The sequence below is a fragment of the Aptenodytes patagonicus genome, chromosome 5 (genome assembly GCF_965638725.1).
Source record: "Aptenodytes patagonicus chromosome 5, bAptPat1.pri.cur, whole genome shotgun sequence".
In the NCBI taxonomy this organism is placed as follows: domain Eukaryota; kingdom Metazoa; phylum Chordata; class Aves; order Sphenisciformes; family Spheniscidae; genus Aptenodytes; species Aptenodytes patagonicus.
The window spans coordinates 59,435,464-59,447,629 of NC_134953.1; the positions used below are offsets into that span (position 1 = coordinate 59,435,464).

At 40.9% G+C, this 12,166-nt stretch overlaps 1 protein-coding gene across 2 annotated transcripts in view; it reads right to left on the reverse strand.

The window, feature by feature from the left end:
- ROR1 (receptor tyrosine kinase like orphan receptor 1) overlaps positions 1 to 12,166 on the reverse strand; it is a 185,740-nt gene that overhangs the window by 122,350 nt on the left and 51,224 nt on the right. Inside the window, exon 1 of one of the 2 annotated variants that reach the window (XM_076340007.1) lies at positions 9,341 to 9,395. The exons of the other annotated variant lie outside the window; for it this stretch is intronic. Within the exon in view, the coding sequence (XP_076196122.1) occupies positions 9,341 to 9,368 (28 nt within the window). The 5' untranslated portion in view covers positions 9,369 to 9,395. Of the gene's footprint in view, positions 1 to 9,340; positions 9,396 to 12,166 lie in introns of those variants that run through there. 2 annotated transcript variants of the gene reach the window in all.

Genomic DNA, 12,166 nt, shown 5'->3' on the forward strand with positions numbered 1-12,166 from the left:
CTGCTTTTTTCCTTCCCTAGTGTAACACAGTCACCCACCTAAAACTCACCATCTCAGCAGTTTCATGGTGATACTAATCCAAAAGGGTTTTATCTCTACTCTGACAATTTAATTTACAATTAAAATTTACGTTAATAACCCACATATCTAGATGATATAAAAAAATAGATGTATACTTAAGTTTGTTTAATGTTAGTACCGGCGAAGCCTTAAAGCAAAAATCATGTCTGGAAACCTTATCTGAAAATTACTGCCCCAATAGCACAATATCGTGCTCCATCATTAAAAGCCTGAGTTAAGCACTCTGAGTACATGTCTTCTAAGTGAAGCATGGCTTTGCAGGGTTCTTCAACCACACCGTCACAGCACACATGCACCAAATCTTGACACTAGATAAACTCCACAAATAAAACTGTAGGAGCACAGGCTTTTCTTCTGATTTTAGAAAAGATCAAGACTTACACTGACTTCAGTGGAACTGGATTGCAATTGCCGTGGTGAGGTCGTAGGTCATTGTGTTACTTACCTAGTCTGAGGATATCAATAGGCTCAAAGGAAACATAACTGCACTACAAATGAAAAGATGCACCCTTGGAGAGTTACAGGCTAGAGCCGAGACGGGACACTCTAACGGACATTACCCCCATTTCACAGGAGCACAAAAAACTACATGGCTACTACATGTAGCCAACTACATGGCTACACCACTCCAAGCGGTGCAGCTCTCAAAAGTTCCCAAAAGACTTGGTCTTCTTCAGAATTCATATGTATATGTAGGTATACAACTATTTTCAAGAGACTCATTTTTCCCTTATTTTCCTCCTCAAACAGATCTTCACTATCCTATAGCAGTGTCCTTTACACATCTTGGGGGTTTTAACCCCCTTCCCCCACCAAATTGCTTAATACTCAATAGGAAACAATCTTCATATTTTGACATTTTCAACATCTCCATCTCCCCTATGTCCCAGTCTGATGGTTTAACTAGAAAGTATTTCTCTTTTCGCAGAAGTAAATTATCCTATTTGACTTTCTTATAAAAGAGAAACCTAGAAGGTGTGTCAGGTCATCCACAGGACTCTTGTCCTTCAGGGTCATGTTGGCACAAATGTTTTCCCCAACAGCTTTTCTGTTGGGGTTACATCCATAAAGCTGATCTAGTTGTAGTATATTAGAAGAACTAATCGCTCTTAGTTCTTCATCAAAGACCATGTTTACTGAAGAAAATAATGCAAAGAAAATCTGTTCTTACAGCCCAGTCATCTCCTTACTAAGAATATAGTAGGACCATGCTTCACGGCGATTATCAGAACTACACTCTCAGAGACTGACAGCACAGTGGGGGGTGTGTTTCCAAGAGTGTTTTTCAGTAAGAAAAGCACCTAGTGATTCCACTATTTATTGCAAACCCACTAAATTAATCTTTTCTAGCATTACATTAGAATGACTTTATCTAAATCTATGTTTAAAGAATCCGCTATTTAACATGCTAAGACCTCACTGTTATCAGTTTCATCACAAGTGAGTTTACCTAAGTTTACTTCTCCACACAACCGGTAATATGAAAAAAAGAAAAATGGGTTATAGGACAGGACAGTAATGAAAATGTTGTCTACAGCAACATTAACTGGCAAGTTAAATTTTTGAGGTCAGTAGTATTACCATTACGCATAAATTTATATCCTTAAGTGATTTGTTGAATTGGAGTGTTTGTATACTTCTCTTCTTGGAAGTTAGTCAATCATTACAAACTGTTTTTGAAGACAACCTATTAGGTTACATGTCATATATTTTTCCAAAGCTAAATTGTCTGAATTTTGCTAGCCATAAAAAGAAGAGAAGTGCAAAGATTTTTGGACTTAACCATCAGTTTCTCCCCTTCACTTTTTCTGGGATATGCAGACCAGACCTCTCTTAATGCAAAGCCACTGTTTATTATTGTCCTGAAACACACACATTCAGACATTCCCTAATTGTGAAGGACAAATACACCAGTGATTAAGACTAGAAGAGGAAAATGAGGAGTCGTTTGAGGTTTTCTCAGTGTATGTGTTCAGTTAGTCATCTTTTCCTGCTACTTATTTTTCATGGCAAGCTCTGAATTTTCACCTGGGGTTCATCAAAGACGTGTTCAGTTTTGTGTGTACAAAGTGAAAGAGAAGATGATGAGGTTATTCTGCTTACTGCACACGCTCCAGAGGTAGCTTGTGGGGTGGTCTGTTTAGGTCCAAAAAATTTCTTAAAGGAGTAACAGCATCATCAGAACTAGCCTGAACTGACTCCTCCCTTGCAGAGTCTGATCACAAAAGCTACAGCTGTAATGGGAATGGATTAATTTCTCACCAGGTCAAGGCTGAGGCACATTAGCTTAGGTAGCACCCGAAGGAAGTCTGTACTGCAGCTTTCCCATGCTGTGCTTATTCTCTGGGTAAACAGAAGACTTCAGTCTCCACGGTTGTCAATCTAGCACATTTAACAACTAAGAAGTTCATTTTATTAAAGGAGGAAAAACGTAGATTTCCATCACTCCTTATAAAAGAGCTAGAAAATGTCAAACATGTAGGTAAAAGTAATATTTCAAAACGGCTCAAGCCTAAACTCCCTTTCCCCTCACACCTGCATGGTGATGAACATGTGCTATATGTCTCTGTACTGGCTCAGTATTCAACATTTGAACTGGACCTGCTCCAGCTTTTGAATAAATATCTCTTTTGGGGGAGAGGGAACTACATTCCTTAGTCAAAATACAGTTTTTCTTCTCTTAAATTTTGAAAGAAATGTGTACTTGTGAAACATTAGGAACCAGTCATGAGAAGAACTGAAATCCTTTCTATCTCCAGCCTCGGCAAAGAGCCCTGCTCCTTCTGCAACGCATCCGTGACCTCCAACCTAACCACATGTACAATTGAGATGAGAGGGCCTGCAGTCAGAAGGTTATTTCTGGGTTTTTCTAAGTAATGCTTATTTCCAATGGGGGCACTTTCGGAGAACTACATGAGGCACTATTCAGAGGGATACGATAACCCATTTGGGATCAAGATGACAACACCCACTTTGTTTCACACGGGGTGCTAAATTATGAACAGTTTAAGTATCTTGGGAGTCCTCCTGCTCAATGGTGAGAGACTGCCACCACAATTAGAACAATAATAATAATAAAAAGAACTTCCTTCTGTTCCAAATAGGTCTTTCAGTAAACAGTTGTGCTTACAATTTATTAAGCAAGATTACATAGTATCTATATTTATTAGGGAACATCATACTATCTCATCATTTGTGCCATGTGCAGGAGAACAGATCAAATAATCCATAAGGTAACGTACACAGATCTACCTCCTATGGCCTACTTGTGCTCAGCTGGGTTTGCTGAAGACCACGACTGCGGGAAGTTAACCCCAATATTAGGATCCTGCAATCACAGGTCGTCAGTTTAGTGCAGTCGAACCACGGCTCCATGCAGCAACAGCAACAGATGCTGAGAAAAGGAAGCTAATGCCTGGCTCATCTTGGGAACATCAGCTACTAGTTTCATGCTCACAAGTAAAAGCATGCAGAGTTCGTTCAGATGGTCAGCCCTGTCACATCGAATGTACAACATAAACTTCCACCAGTCTGGAAACGCTCAAGGTTGGTAAGTCTGCTGTGTGGGTTACTCCCACAGGCTCAGTTTGTGCATGTACAAGTGGTGGTAGAATTGGGTTTCAGGATAATAAGAGCAACTTTAAATTCTAAAGAACTCTTTAGAATCCACATTTTAGGTATGTGGTACAAACAACCTAAGAAATTAACATATTCAAGAACAAAGAGACCTGTGAAAAAGCATAATGAAGGAAGCTGAACAGAAAAGAAGAAAGGAACAGATGTCAGACTATACTTAAAGCGAAGTTACTAGTTTATTTTCCCACTGATTTGAGTATCTAAAATATATGTTTTTGCCAAGGCAAACAGGTGATTAAAATATATTAAAAATCCCAGTAAGCAAAGGGCTACATTTGTATTTGCTTGACATTCGTTAGCCACTCCCAAAGTTACAGCATATGCATAGCATAGCAGTAACAATATTAATTTTACAAAGGCTGACTGTTTAATTGCAATTAACTGTGGCCTACAAAAGGAACGATGCACACTCTGGAGTATACATAAGCCTCATTTACCCTGCAAGGACAGCGAGATGAACCTGGCATGAAATATTAAGATCACAATTGATATTGGCAAGCCATCTGACGGGAAGCTGTTAGCTTGAAAGAGCAAGGATTATACAAAGGAGCAAAGAGTAAAAACACAGCAGTGAATCAGCTCCACAAAATGTCCTTTCATTGAGGAGCATCGGGAACGGGTGGGCCGTTGGCAGCAGGCAGTACGCAGGTTGCTGAGGAGGCAACAGCCGCTGTGGGGAATGCCAAGGGGTGCCAGGAGGTGCGGGATAACCTCCAGAGGAGGGAAGGATGGAGGACACAGGTAGCTGCGACGGCTTAAAGTGACATGTAGGGTGATTTGGTGCGGTCTCCTTTTATTCAGGCACACTGTACTTCTTATGAACTGAATGAGTGCCATCTTCAAAATAATTAAGTTTCTTGTCCAAACTGCTCCTGTTGGAAAGCTATTCCAGTGCCTAACAGCTTTTCCACTTTGAAAACATTAACTTAAATTTACTGATGGCCAGTTTAGACAAATTTAATTTTGCATCAACATTAATCTCTGCCTCAGTTACATTCCCTGCCTTTCTGGCATTTATGAGGATAAATGCTGTATTCATACAGAGCAGTAACATTCAGTGTAGCAAGCACTTGGCTTGACTGAACAAGCCACATCTGCAGTCTCACCAAGGAGCCTGTCCATGTCAGTGATGGTCTTCAGAGTCATAAACCAAAGCTGTGCAGAGAATTCCAAACGGGGTCTTTCCAGAACCTTTTACTTGTACACTGAAACCTCCCTTGCTCCACTATTAATATCAGTTACCTGGTACACCCTAGGATGTCATTTGCCTTTTCATCTGCCTGCCCACACTGATGATTCCCAGTCAATATCCTGTTGGTTGGTACACTCCCATTTCCCTTCTGCTTTTTTCCACGTTCTCCCCATGTTCCAAAATGGAAAAAACACAGAGGACAGAATCGTACCTTAGAGAAATCAGGCACAAAATTCCTATTTACCTGGAACAATAAGCAGGCAAAGGAAAAGGGTTCTTCGGAAAACCAACTGTAAGATACATAAAGCTTCTTTCAAAGGAACAGAACTTGGGCTGGACCAAGAATTTCCATCGGCTATGAGAAAAAGAAAATCAGGATGGGTACTAGAAAAAACATCATGAAAGGAAGAGAGGGACCATGTTGCTAAATGAGAATGTTTGAGACTGGCTGGACAGGGGCACAACAGCAGCAGCAGAAGAAAAAAGCCAAGATCATAATGATGCTGGGAAAGGAAATCTGCAACCCTGGGAAGACCGCCTATCCAAGAAACCGGGGCACACGCATTCTACATGTAAGCACAGTGCGGGTTTCCTAGCTCCTCGTCTTTCTCCTCCCTTCAGAGCTGCAAACAGGCTTGCTGGAAGAGCTAGCAAAGTCCCTGAGAACATGTTAGCAGCCCCTGCGGTATGATCTGCTCTGAGAAATATTGTAAGTATGTGTTTATGTATTTTGCTAACAGTATAGCTGTTGTGCAACATGTTTATGCAATAACTGCAAATAATGTAAGGAGGTCTTTGAATATGAGTTTGTAGTGGTTTGTAAAGTTAGTGGTTTTCCCTGGATCCTTGGGGTTTGGTTTTTTTGTTTGTTTTGAGGTTGGTTTTGTTTTGCTCTCCCCACTTCAGGTGCAATGTGCAATTTCTTGATATATTGACAGACGATTACAAGCAGTATTTCCAATACACCTTCCCACTGAAGATGCATCTTCTCTAAAATCCAATTAACACATTTTAAAGGACTAAATTTCATTACAATGTCACATAAGTCAATCTGATGACATGACCAGGGCCTAAATTTCTAGTCCTGGCATGCTGCAGTAAAGTTCATTCGTCTCAAATTTGTACTGACTTCTGTGGGAACCATATTTTGTACGTGTTGTACGTGACTGAATTTATACTCTAGCACGTGAAACATGTATTGATCACCCTCCTAGACATTTGATATGGAAAGCTAACCAGAAATCCTGAATAACAAACAGCAACAAAGGCACAAAAGAAAAAAAAAAACAGATGACCTTATTGCTACAAAAGCAAGGCTTTAATCAACAAAATTAATTTATGTTTGAAAAGGAAAAAAATCATTGGATTTTAAAAATGCTGGTCAGAAATTCTTTAAGAGAGTGAGTTTCCACTGGAGAATGCCAAACCTGCACAATCAAAACATTACCTGGAGATGGTTCAGTTCTGAAATATTTGCTGCAGAGCCCTGCCAGGGTTATGATAGAACCCTCACTGCTGACTACAACCCCACCAGGCAGCCTTGCTAGGTTAACGGGGAGCTTGCCCTTCCAGCTCTCAGCCCTTTGGCAACGTGCCTTCCAGTTCCCACAGCTCCCAGTTGCCGGCATGCCTCCCCTCTAGTGCAGCTCCCCTGGGGGGCTGCTGGGAAGCAGGGATCTCTGGCTCCACGTCAGTAGCTGATGTGGAGCCAGAGCCTGCAACCATAGCTGAGCCAGACACTTTGGAGCCGTGGCTCCTAAGACTTCCAGTTTCCTGGCTTCCCTTCAGCCCACCTGGCAGATTAAAGGGCAGCCCAGAGCTTGGAAACATCGTTCCCAGGACTGTGTCTCGTAAGGAGCCTGGGCTCTCCATGCCGATGGCTCCACACGCCCCCCAGGCAGCTTGCCCTGAGTTAGGGCCCCATTCCCCTTACAGAGAATTTAACGCTTTTGGCTTTCAGTGCAACCCTGAACAAAACCACAGCTTTTAAATGTTCTAGTCCTCCGCGAGTGCTAATCATCTTTCTCCACACAACTCAAATTTTAATCCTTTAAAAACACAAACAAGTTAATTCATGGGGGAGAACGGGAGCAAACAGTTCCCAGTTTTGTAGATTACACAGATTCTCTGCTTGCATTTGTGCCCCTGTAGCTTTCATGCAGCTGCCTCCAAAACGTGGTTACAGCACTGCCTGCTACGCTTTTCTTGCACTGACCTGCCAAACCCCCAATGCGTGCCAACAAAGGTGCAGGAGGCATTCGGGCAATACTGTGCTGCTACACACCAGCAAAGCTGCAAAATTGTCCTGGGAGTGACAATTCCCATTAAAGTTCTCAGAAGTGGAAAAAGATCCAGGCCAAAAAATAGTGTATGTAATTTCACAGCTTTCTGAAATAGGTTTATATGAAACAAAGAATGAAATTAAGAATAGCGTTTGTCCTTTGAAATAAAACATAACCTCAAAATAAGAAACTAGCCCTGAAGGTTAAGAAATGCTTTAAAACTTCATCACACAAAAACTCCCTGACCTTTTATATCAACCCTGAGGTCTCCTCTCCAGGATAGATGCTTTGTTAAAGCAGTTTAACTGGAGTCCTATTAATAGCTTCATCAAGAGATTTCACTCTCTCTAATTTTTTAAAATTATCAGCCAGAGCACTATGCAAACCCTTTGAAGCCAATGTATGCAGATGGGCTCTAGTAAGTTTCCCTTCAGAACGATAGGGCCCATCAACTGTCCCTTGTAATACTTAAAGAAAAAACACAGGTGTTTCTCTGGCCCGCAGGAAGAGGAAATACCACACTGATTAAACCTTGAACCACACTCGCCAGGACAGACCTGAACCTCCTCCCGCCCTCTTCATGCCTCCCCTCCCCAGTTCTTCTAGTCAAATGAATGGGCAAACATAATTTGTAACTCATCTCAGAATTTGCAAACGTAATTTGATAACCTCTAATGAAAGTCAGGGAGAGCGCCGGTGGAAGCGGCACTGGCCCACAGGGATGGGGTGAGTGTAGGTAATCTATAAAAATCACAGCATTCTCAATTTTACATAAGGAAGAAAAGAAAAAACCTTAAAAATCATGATTTTTTTTTTTTTAAAATCACCCTGAGAAACACATCACAGATTCCCAAGTTAAGACACCATTTCTTATTCCTAGAAGCTCTTCCATAACACCCGTTTCAAGTCATTCCCCTTCTGATGAGCGGCGTGAGATTTCATTCTGCTCCCTCTCTCCCTTCGCTTTCTGTACCCATGCTTCATTTTTTGCATCTAGACCAAAATACACCCTTGAGCACTTAAGAGCTACACACCCTCTTTTATATTAAAATATATACACATATAAAAACATCCCAGCTCACTGTTTCCAAATGTCTTCTCCCCTATGTGTGAACTGCCCACTGTTGCTAGCACCACGATACTGTAATGTCAGAGAGCCCAGTCGTGATCGACCCGCATTACGCTGAGCTGTATAACCCAGGCATAGCCTCAGCCCCCCCGGAGTTTGTGGCTCTGAACCGCTTTGAGTGCTATTGGCTCGCAGAGCCCAGGAGTGGAGAGACAAAAAGCCTCCTTTGGGAGTGGAGTCAAATTTTCTTTTCCTGGTACAGCAACGCCTTTTGGAGCAGGAGGAAAAGCAGGTCATGTGAGGGCTCTGCTCTCCTCTTTGTCCTCTCCAGAAACTAACAGCTGATGGATCCCAAATGCATTCGTGGTGTGCAGAGAAAGTGTTAAATAATGAATTCTTTTACACACATAATGCTTAAGTCTCAATGAAATCACATCGGCTTTTTTTTCCTTTCCCAAAATCAGGCCCACCAATGCTTTCTTTCTTTAAGAGCCAAACAACATTCTTGGATAGCAGTTCAATATCTCAAGAGGTGTAAATCACCACACTCTATCTTATTAGAAACATTTGAAAGAGGGCAAGTGCTTTCAAAGCCATAAACTTCAGATTCCATACGTGTTCCAAAGCTGTACTGAATACACATTCCTGACTCGAACTGGTTTTAATTTGCAGTCCCTTTAAAGCACAAATGCAAAAGTCTAACTACTAAATCAACTTAAATAACAATAACAAACCATTTAAAAAATTGTCCATTTGCAACTTATTTAAATAAACTGAAAATAGGAATCACTCAAATGCCTAAAGCAATGCAGCAGATGTATGTCCAGTGCAAAGGTAGCCTGCAGCTCCTGGGGAAATGCAGTGTAATCACTGTTCCACCATGGATTACTTATGGTCACAAGCCTGACAGAGCATTATAAACTAAAGCAACAATTCTCGCTGCCTGCTGCAAAAGGCTAAAAATCCCTAGACACAATGAGAACAGCAGAATGAAACCCACATGACAGTTAAAAAAAAAAAAAAATTGCCACATCCTTTGTGAACACAAACAATTAAGTCATGAGGAGATAAAAAACATACCTGAAAGCGTGGGGGTGGGCAGGCACATGCCATTTGTGCCAAAGCACGCAGTTATAATTTCTCAGCAGCAACAGTTGTTATGGTGACTGGCAGAGTGCCCTTTGCTCTCCAGCAAGCCTTTTAATTAAAGATATTGCCAGTTATCTCTAACCGCAATCACTGTCTTGGTGATCAGATTGGAGCGGGTGCTGCAGCACATCTCCCTTAGGAAATCATGGCGCCAGCGCTCAAAAGGCAGCTATGGTAAGAGCAGAGTTTTCAAATACGTGTTAAATATACATGCCCACAAAAATTTGTGTTCAAAGGTGAGCACATGAAGCAGATAAAACGCACTCGCTGATGCAAACGCATGTGTGCTTGGAATGCCTAATTAAAAAAATTAGCTCTGCGAAAATTCTCAGGGAACAAGGACTACTAAGAAACGCTAGTGTTGGGAATTGGGGGAGTGCACGTTAAAATCATAACTGGGTGGGAAACATTTTTCTTCCCATGTATAATTTTTAATGATGGAAATCTTTCCAGAAGAGTTTTCAGTATTTCATTAGAATTTAAAATCAAAACAACATACTTTTAAGGAAAAATGGAAAAAACTCTGAAATGTATAATTTTGTACAAAACTTTGCTTTTAATAAAAAAAGTAGACTTTTTTCCTGAAGGCAGTTTCAGCCAAGCTTATTTGTAAGGTATCTGGAATTTACAGTATTTTACTAACACAGAGGAGATGGCTTGCTGCTCTGTATTCAGAGAAAGCACCTTTTGTCAGCAGCTGGGAAATATCTGAATAAAGAACACAAGAATAAGTGTCATTTAATCACTGAGAAGCAGCCTTCTCTCTCTCTAATCCATTGTTAGGAGAAAATGCTGTATTATTGAAAGCCTATTAGTGACAATACGGACTTGTACTGAAACATGGGACATGTCCAGAAGGTTTACTTCAAGGTTCTAAGTGTTCAAGAAATATTATTAACCTCAAGTATTATCACTTAGCAAACTGATTTTAACCCCTCAAAGTCTATGAGGCAACCCATTCAACCTATGAGCAACCTGATCTAACGCCAAAGCTGGACCTCACTTCAAAGCAGGCACTGTTTTGAGCAGGGGCTTGGACCTGATGACCTGCCTTTCAGCCTAAGTTGCTCTGTGATTTTATGTTTATCCATCAGAAATCTTTAAAGACATTCAATATATCATCATCAATATGTGCAAATCACAGGCATTTAATAACAAACCTTCCAAACATTGCTCATTGGTTTACCTTCTTTTTAGTACAGTAAAAAAACTGAGCAAAAAGTGGAACTGTAAATAAGCTGCCAGGGTTAATAATGACTTGCAACCATGCATTGCGTACATATATATTATACCCAAAGTCTAACTATCTCCCACTGGCCAGCAAACATCAAGAGGCAAGAACAATAAGAAAAAGGTTTAAGTGGGCTTTAAAATCATGAGTTGCCTAACAAGTTCAAACAGGGATAAAACATGCCATGACCTTACACAGGCACAAGCCTTGTGCTTCTCGGAGTACACAGGGACTTACACTTCTATTTTTCTCCACAAGCCTAAAAATACCATATGATGAGGCAGTAAATTCTGTCAAGTTAGTCTTTATTAAATCCTGATCACTATCCTTGGAAGCAAAATTAAGTAATTTAAAATCATTACCTCTGGAATGATGAAAATATGGTGCTTAGATGGAATTAGTGTGAAAGGAAAAAAAAGTTTTTTTTCCAGTAGGAAAAAAATGCATGTCACAGGTGTTCCTGCAATAATAACACCTCAGGCTGTGATGTTTTTGGGTCAAAGAAGGTGACAGAGGTCAGGTCAGGTCAGTACCTTGATGTGAGACCTCCAAGTGAAGGCAAAATGCTGCAGGGAATACTGATGGTGATTCCCTGAAGGTGATACTCAGCCCTTCAAGCTGCACTGCGGAGGTTCATGACTCCAGGAGGCAGTGGAAAAACCAAGTCAACAGCGGCATAAGTTACTGTGGGTTTGCATGTGCTGCTTACTAGAGGAGACAGGTCTTAACCACTTGTGGTTATTCAAAAAGAAAAGAGAGAGTTATTAACTCCAGTGAAATGGAGCAATTCATTCAAAAAACAACCCAAACTCAAAAAAAAAATAACTAAGCAGAACAAACAAAAACACAAACCCCAAGAAACCCTCAGGAAAAACAGCTATGAGAAAGCAGCAGAAACAAGGAAAAAAACTTCAGGAAATGGACATAAAAACAAGTTGCTGCAAGGTAAGCGAAGAGTGTACTGCTCTCTAACAGTAACTGCTTCTGCTTATACTCTAATCCAGCAGCTCCCCCAAAATGATGAGTTCACTTGCACCTCACCTCACCGGACTGAACTCTAAACATAGACAGGGGCTCAGATCAAAGGGTTTGTTATCTGCGACCCAGGCCTCTGTAGAACAAAGGAAGTTTCCATGATGCTTTCCATCTCCATTCTTCAATCAAAATGAGGAGAAAGCTATCTCAAGACAGAAATAAAATCCACCTACAGAACTGTGCCCTTCAAATTCTTTTTTTTGTCGGGTTTTTTTTCCTCTACATTCTTCTGTATTATATACGTTTATGTGTTTTAGTCATGGGATAAGTCTCCCAAACCTATGGATTAGCAGAAGGATGAAAGGCAATGGTATACAGGAATAAAGATTTGTTTTTACCTTTGCAGTGAGTCACTAAAGGCTGCCAGCTTGGAAAAAGGAAAAATACCTTACCCTTGCGTGCCAACACAGCTACTGTGAATTCTTTCTCACAAATAACTTTGCATGCAGCATAGGTACTTGTATAAATGGACATCTCTGGTCATACACCAG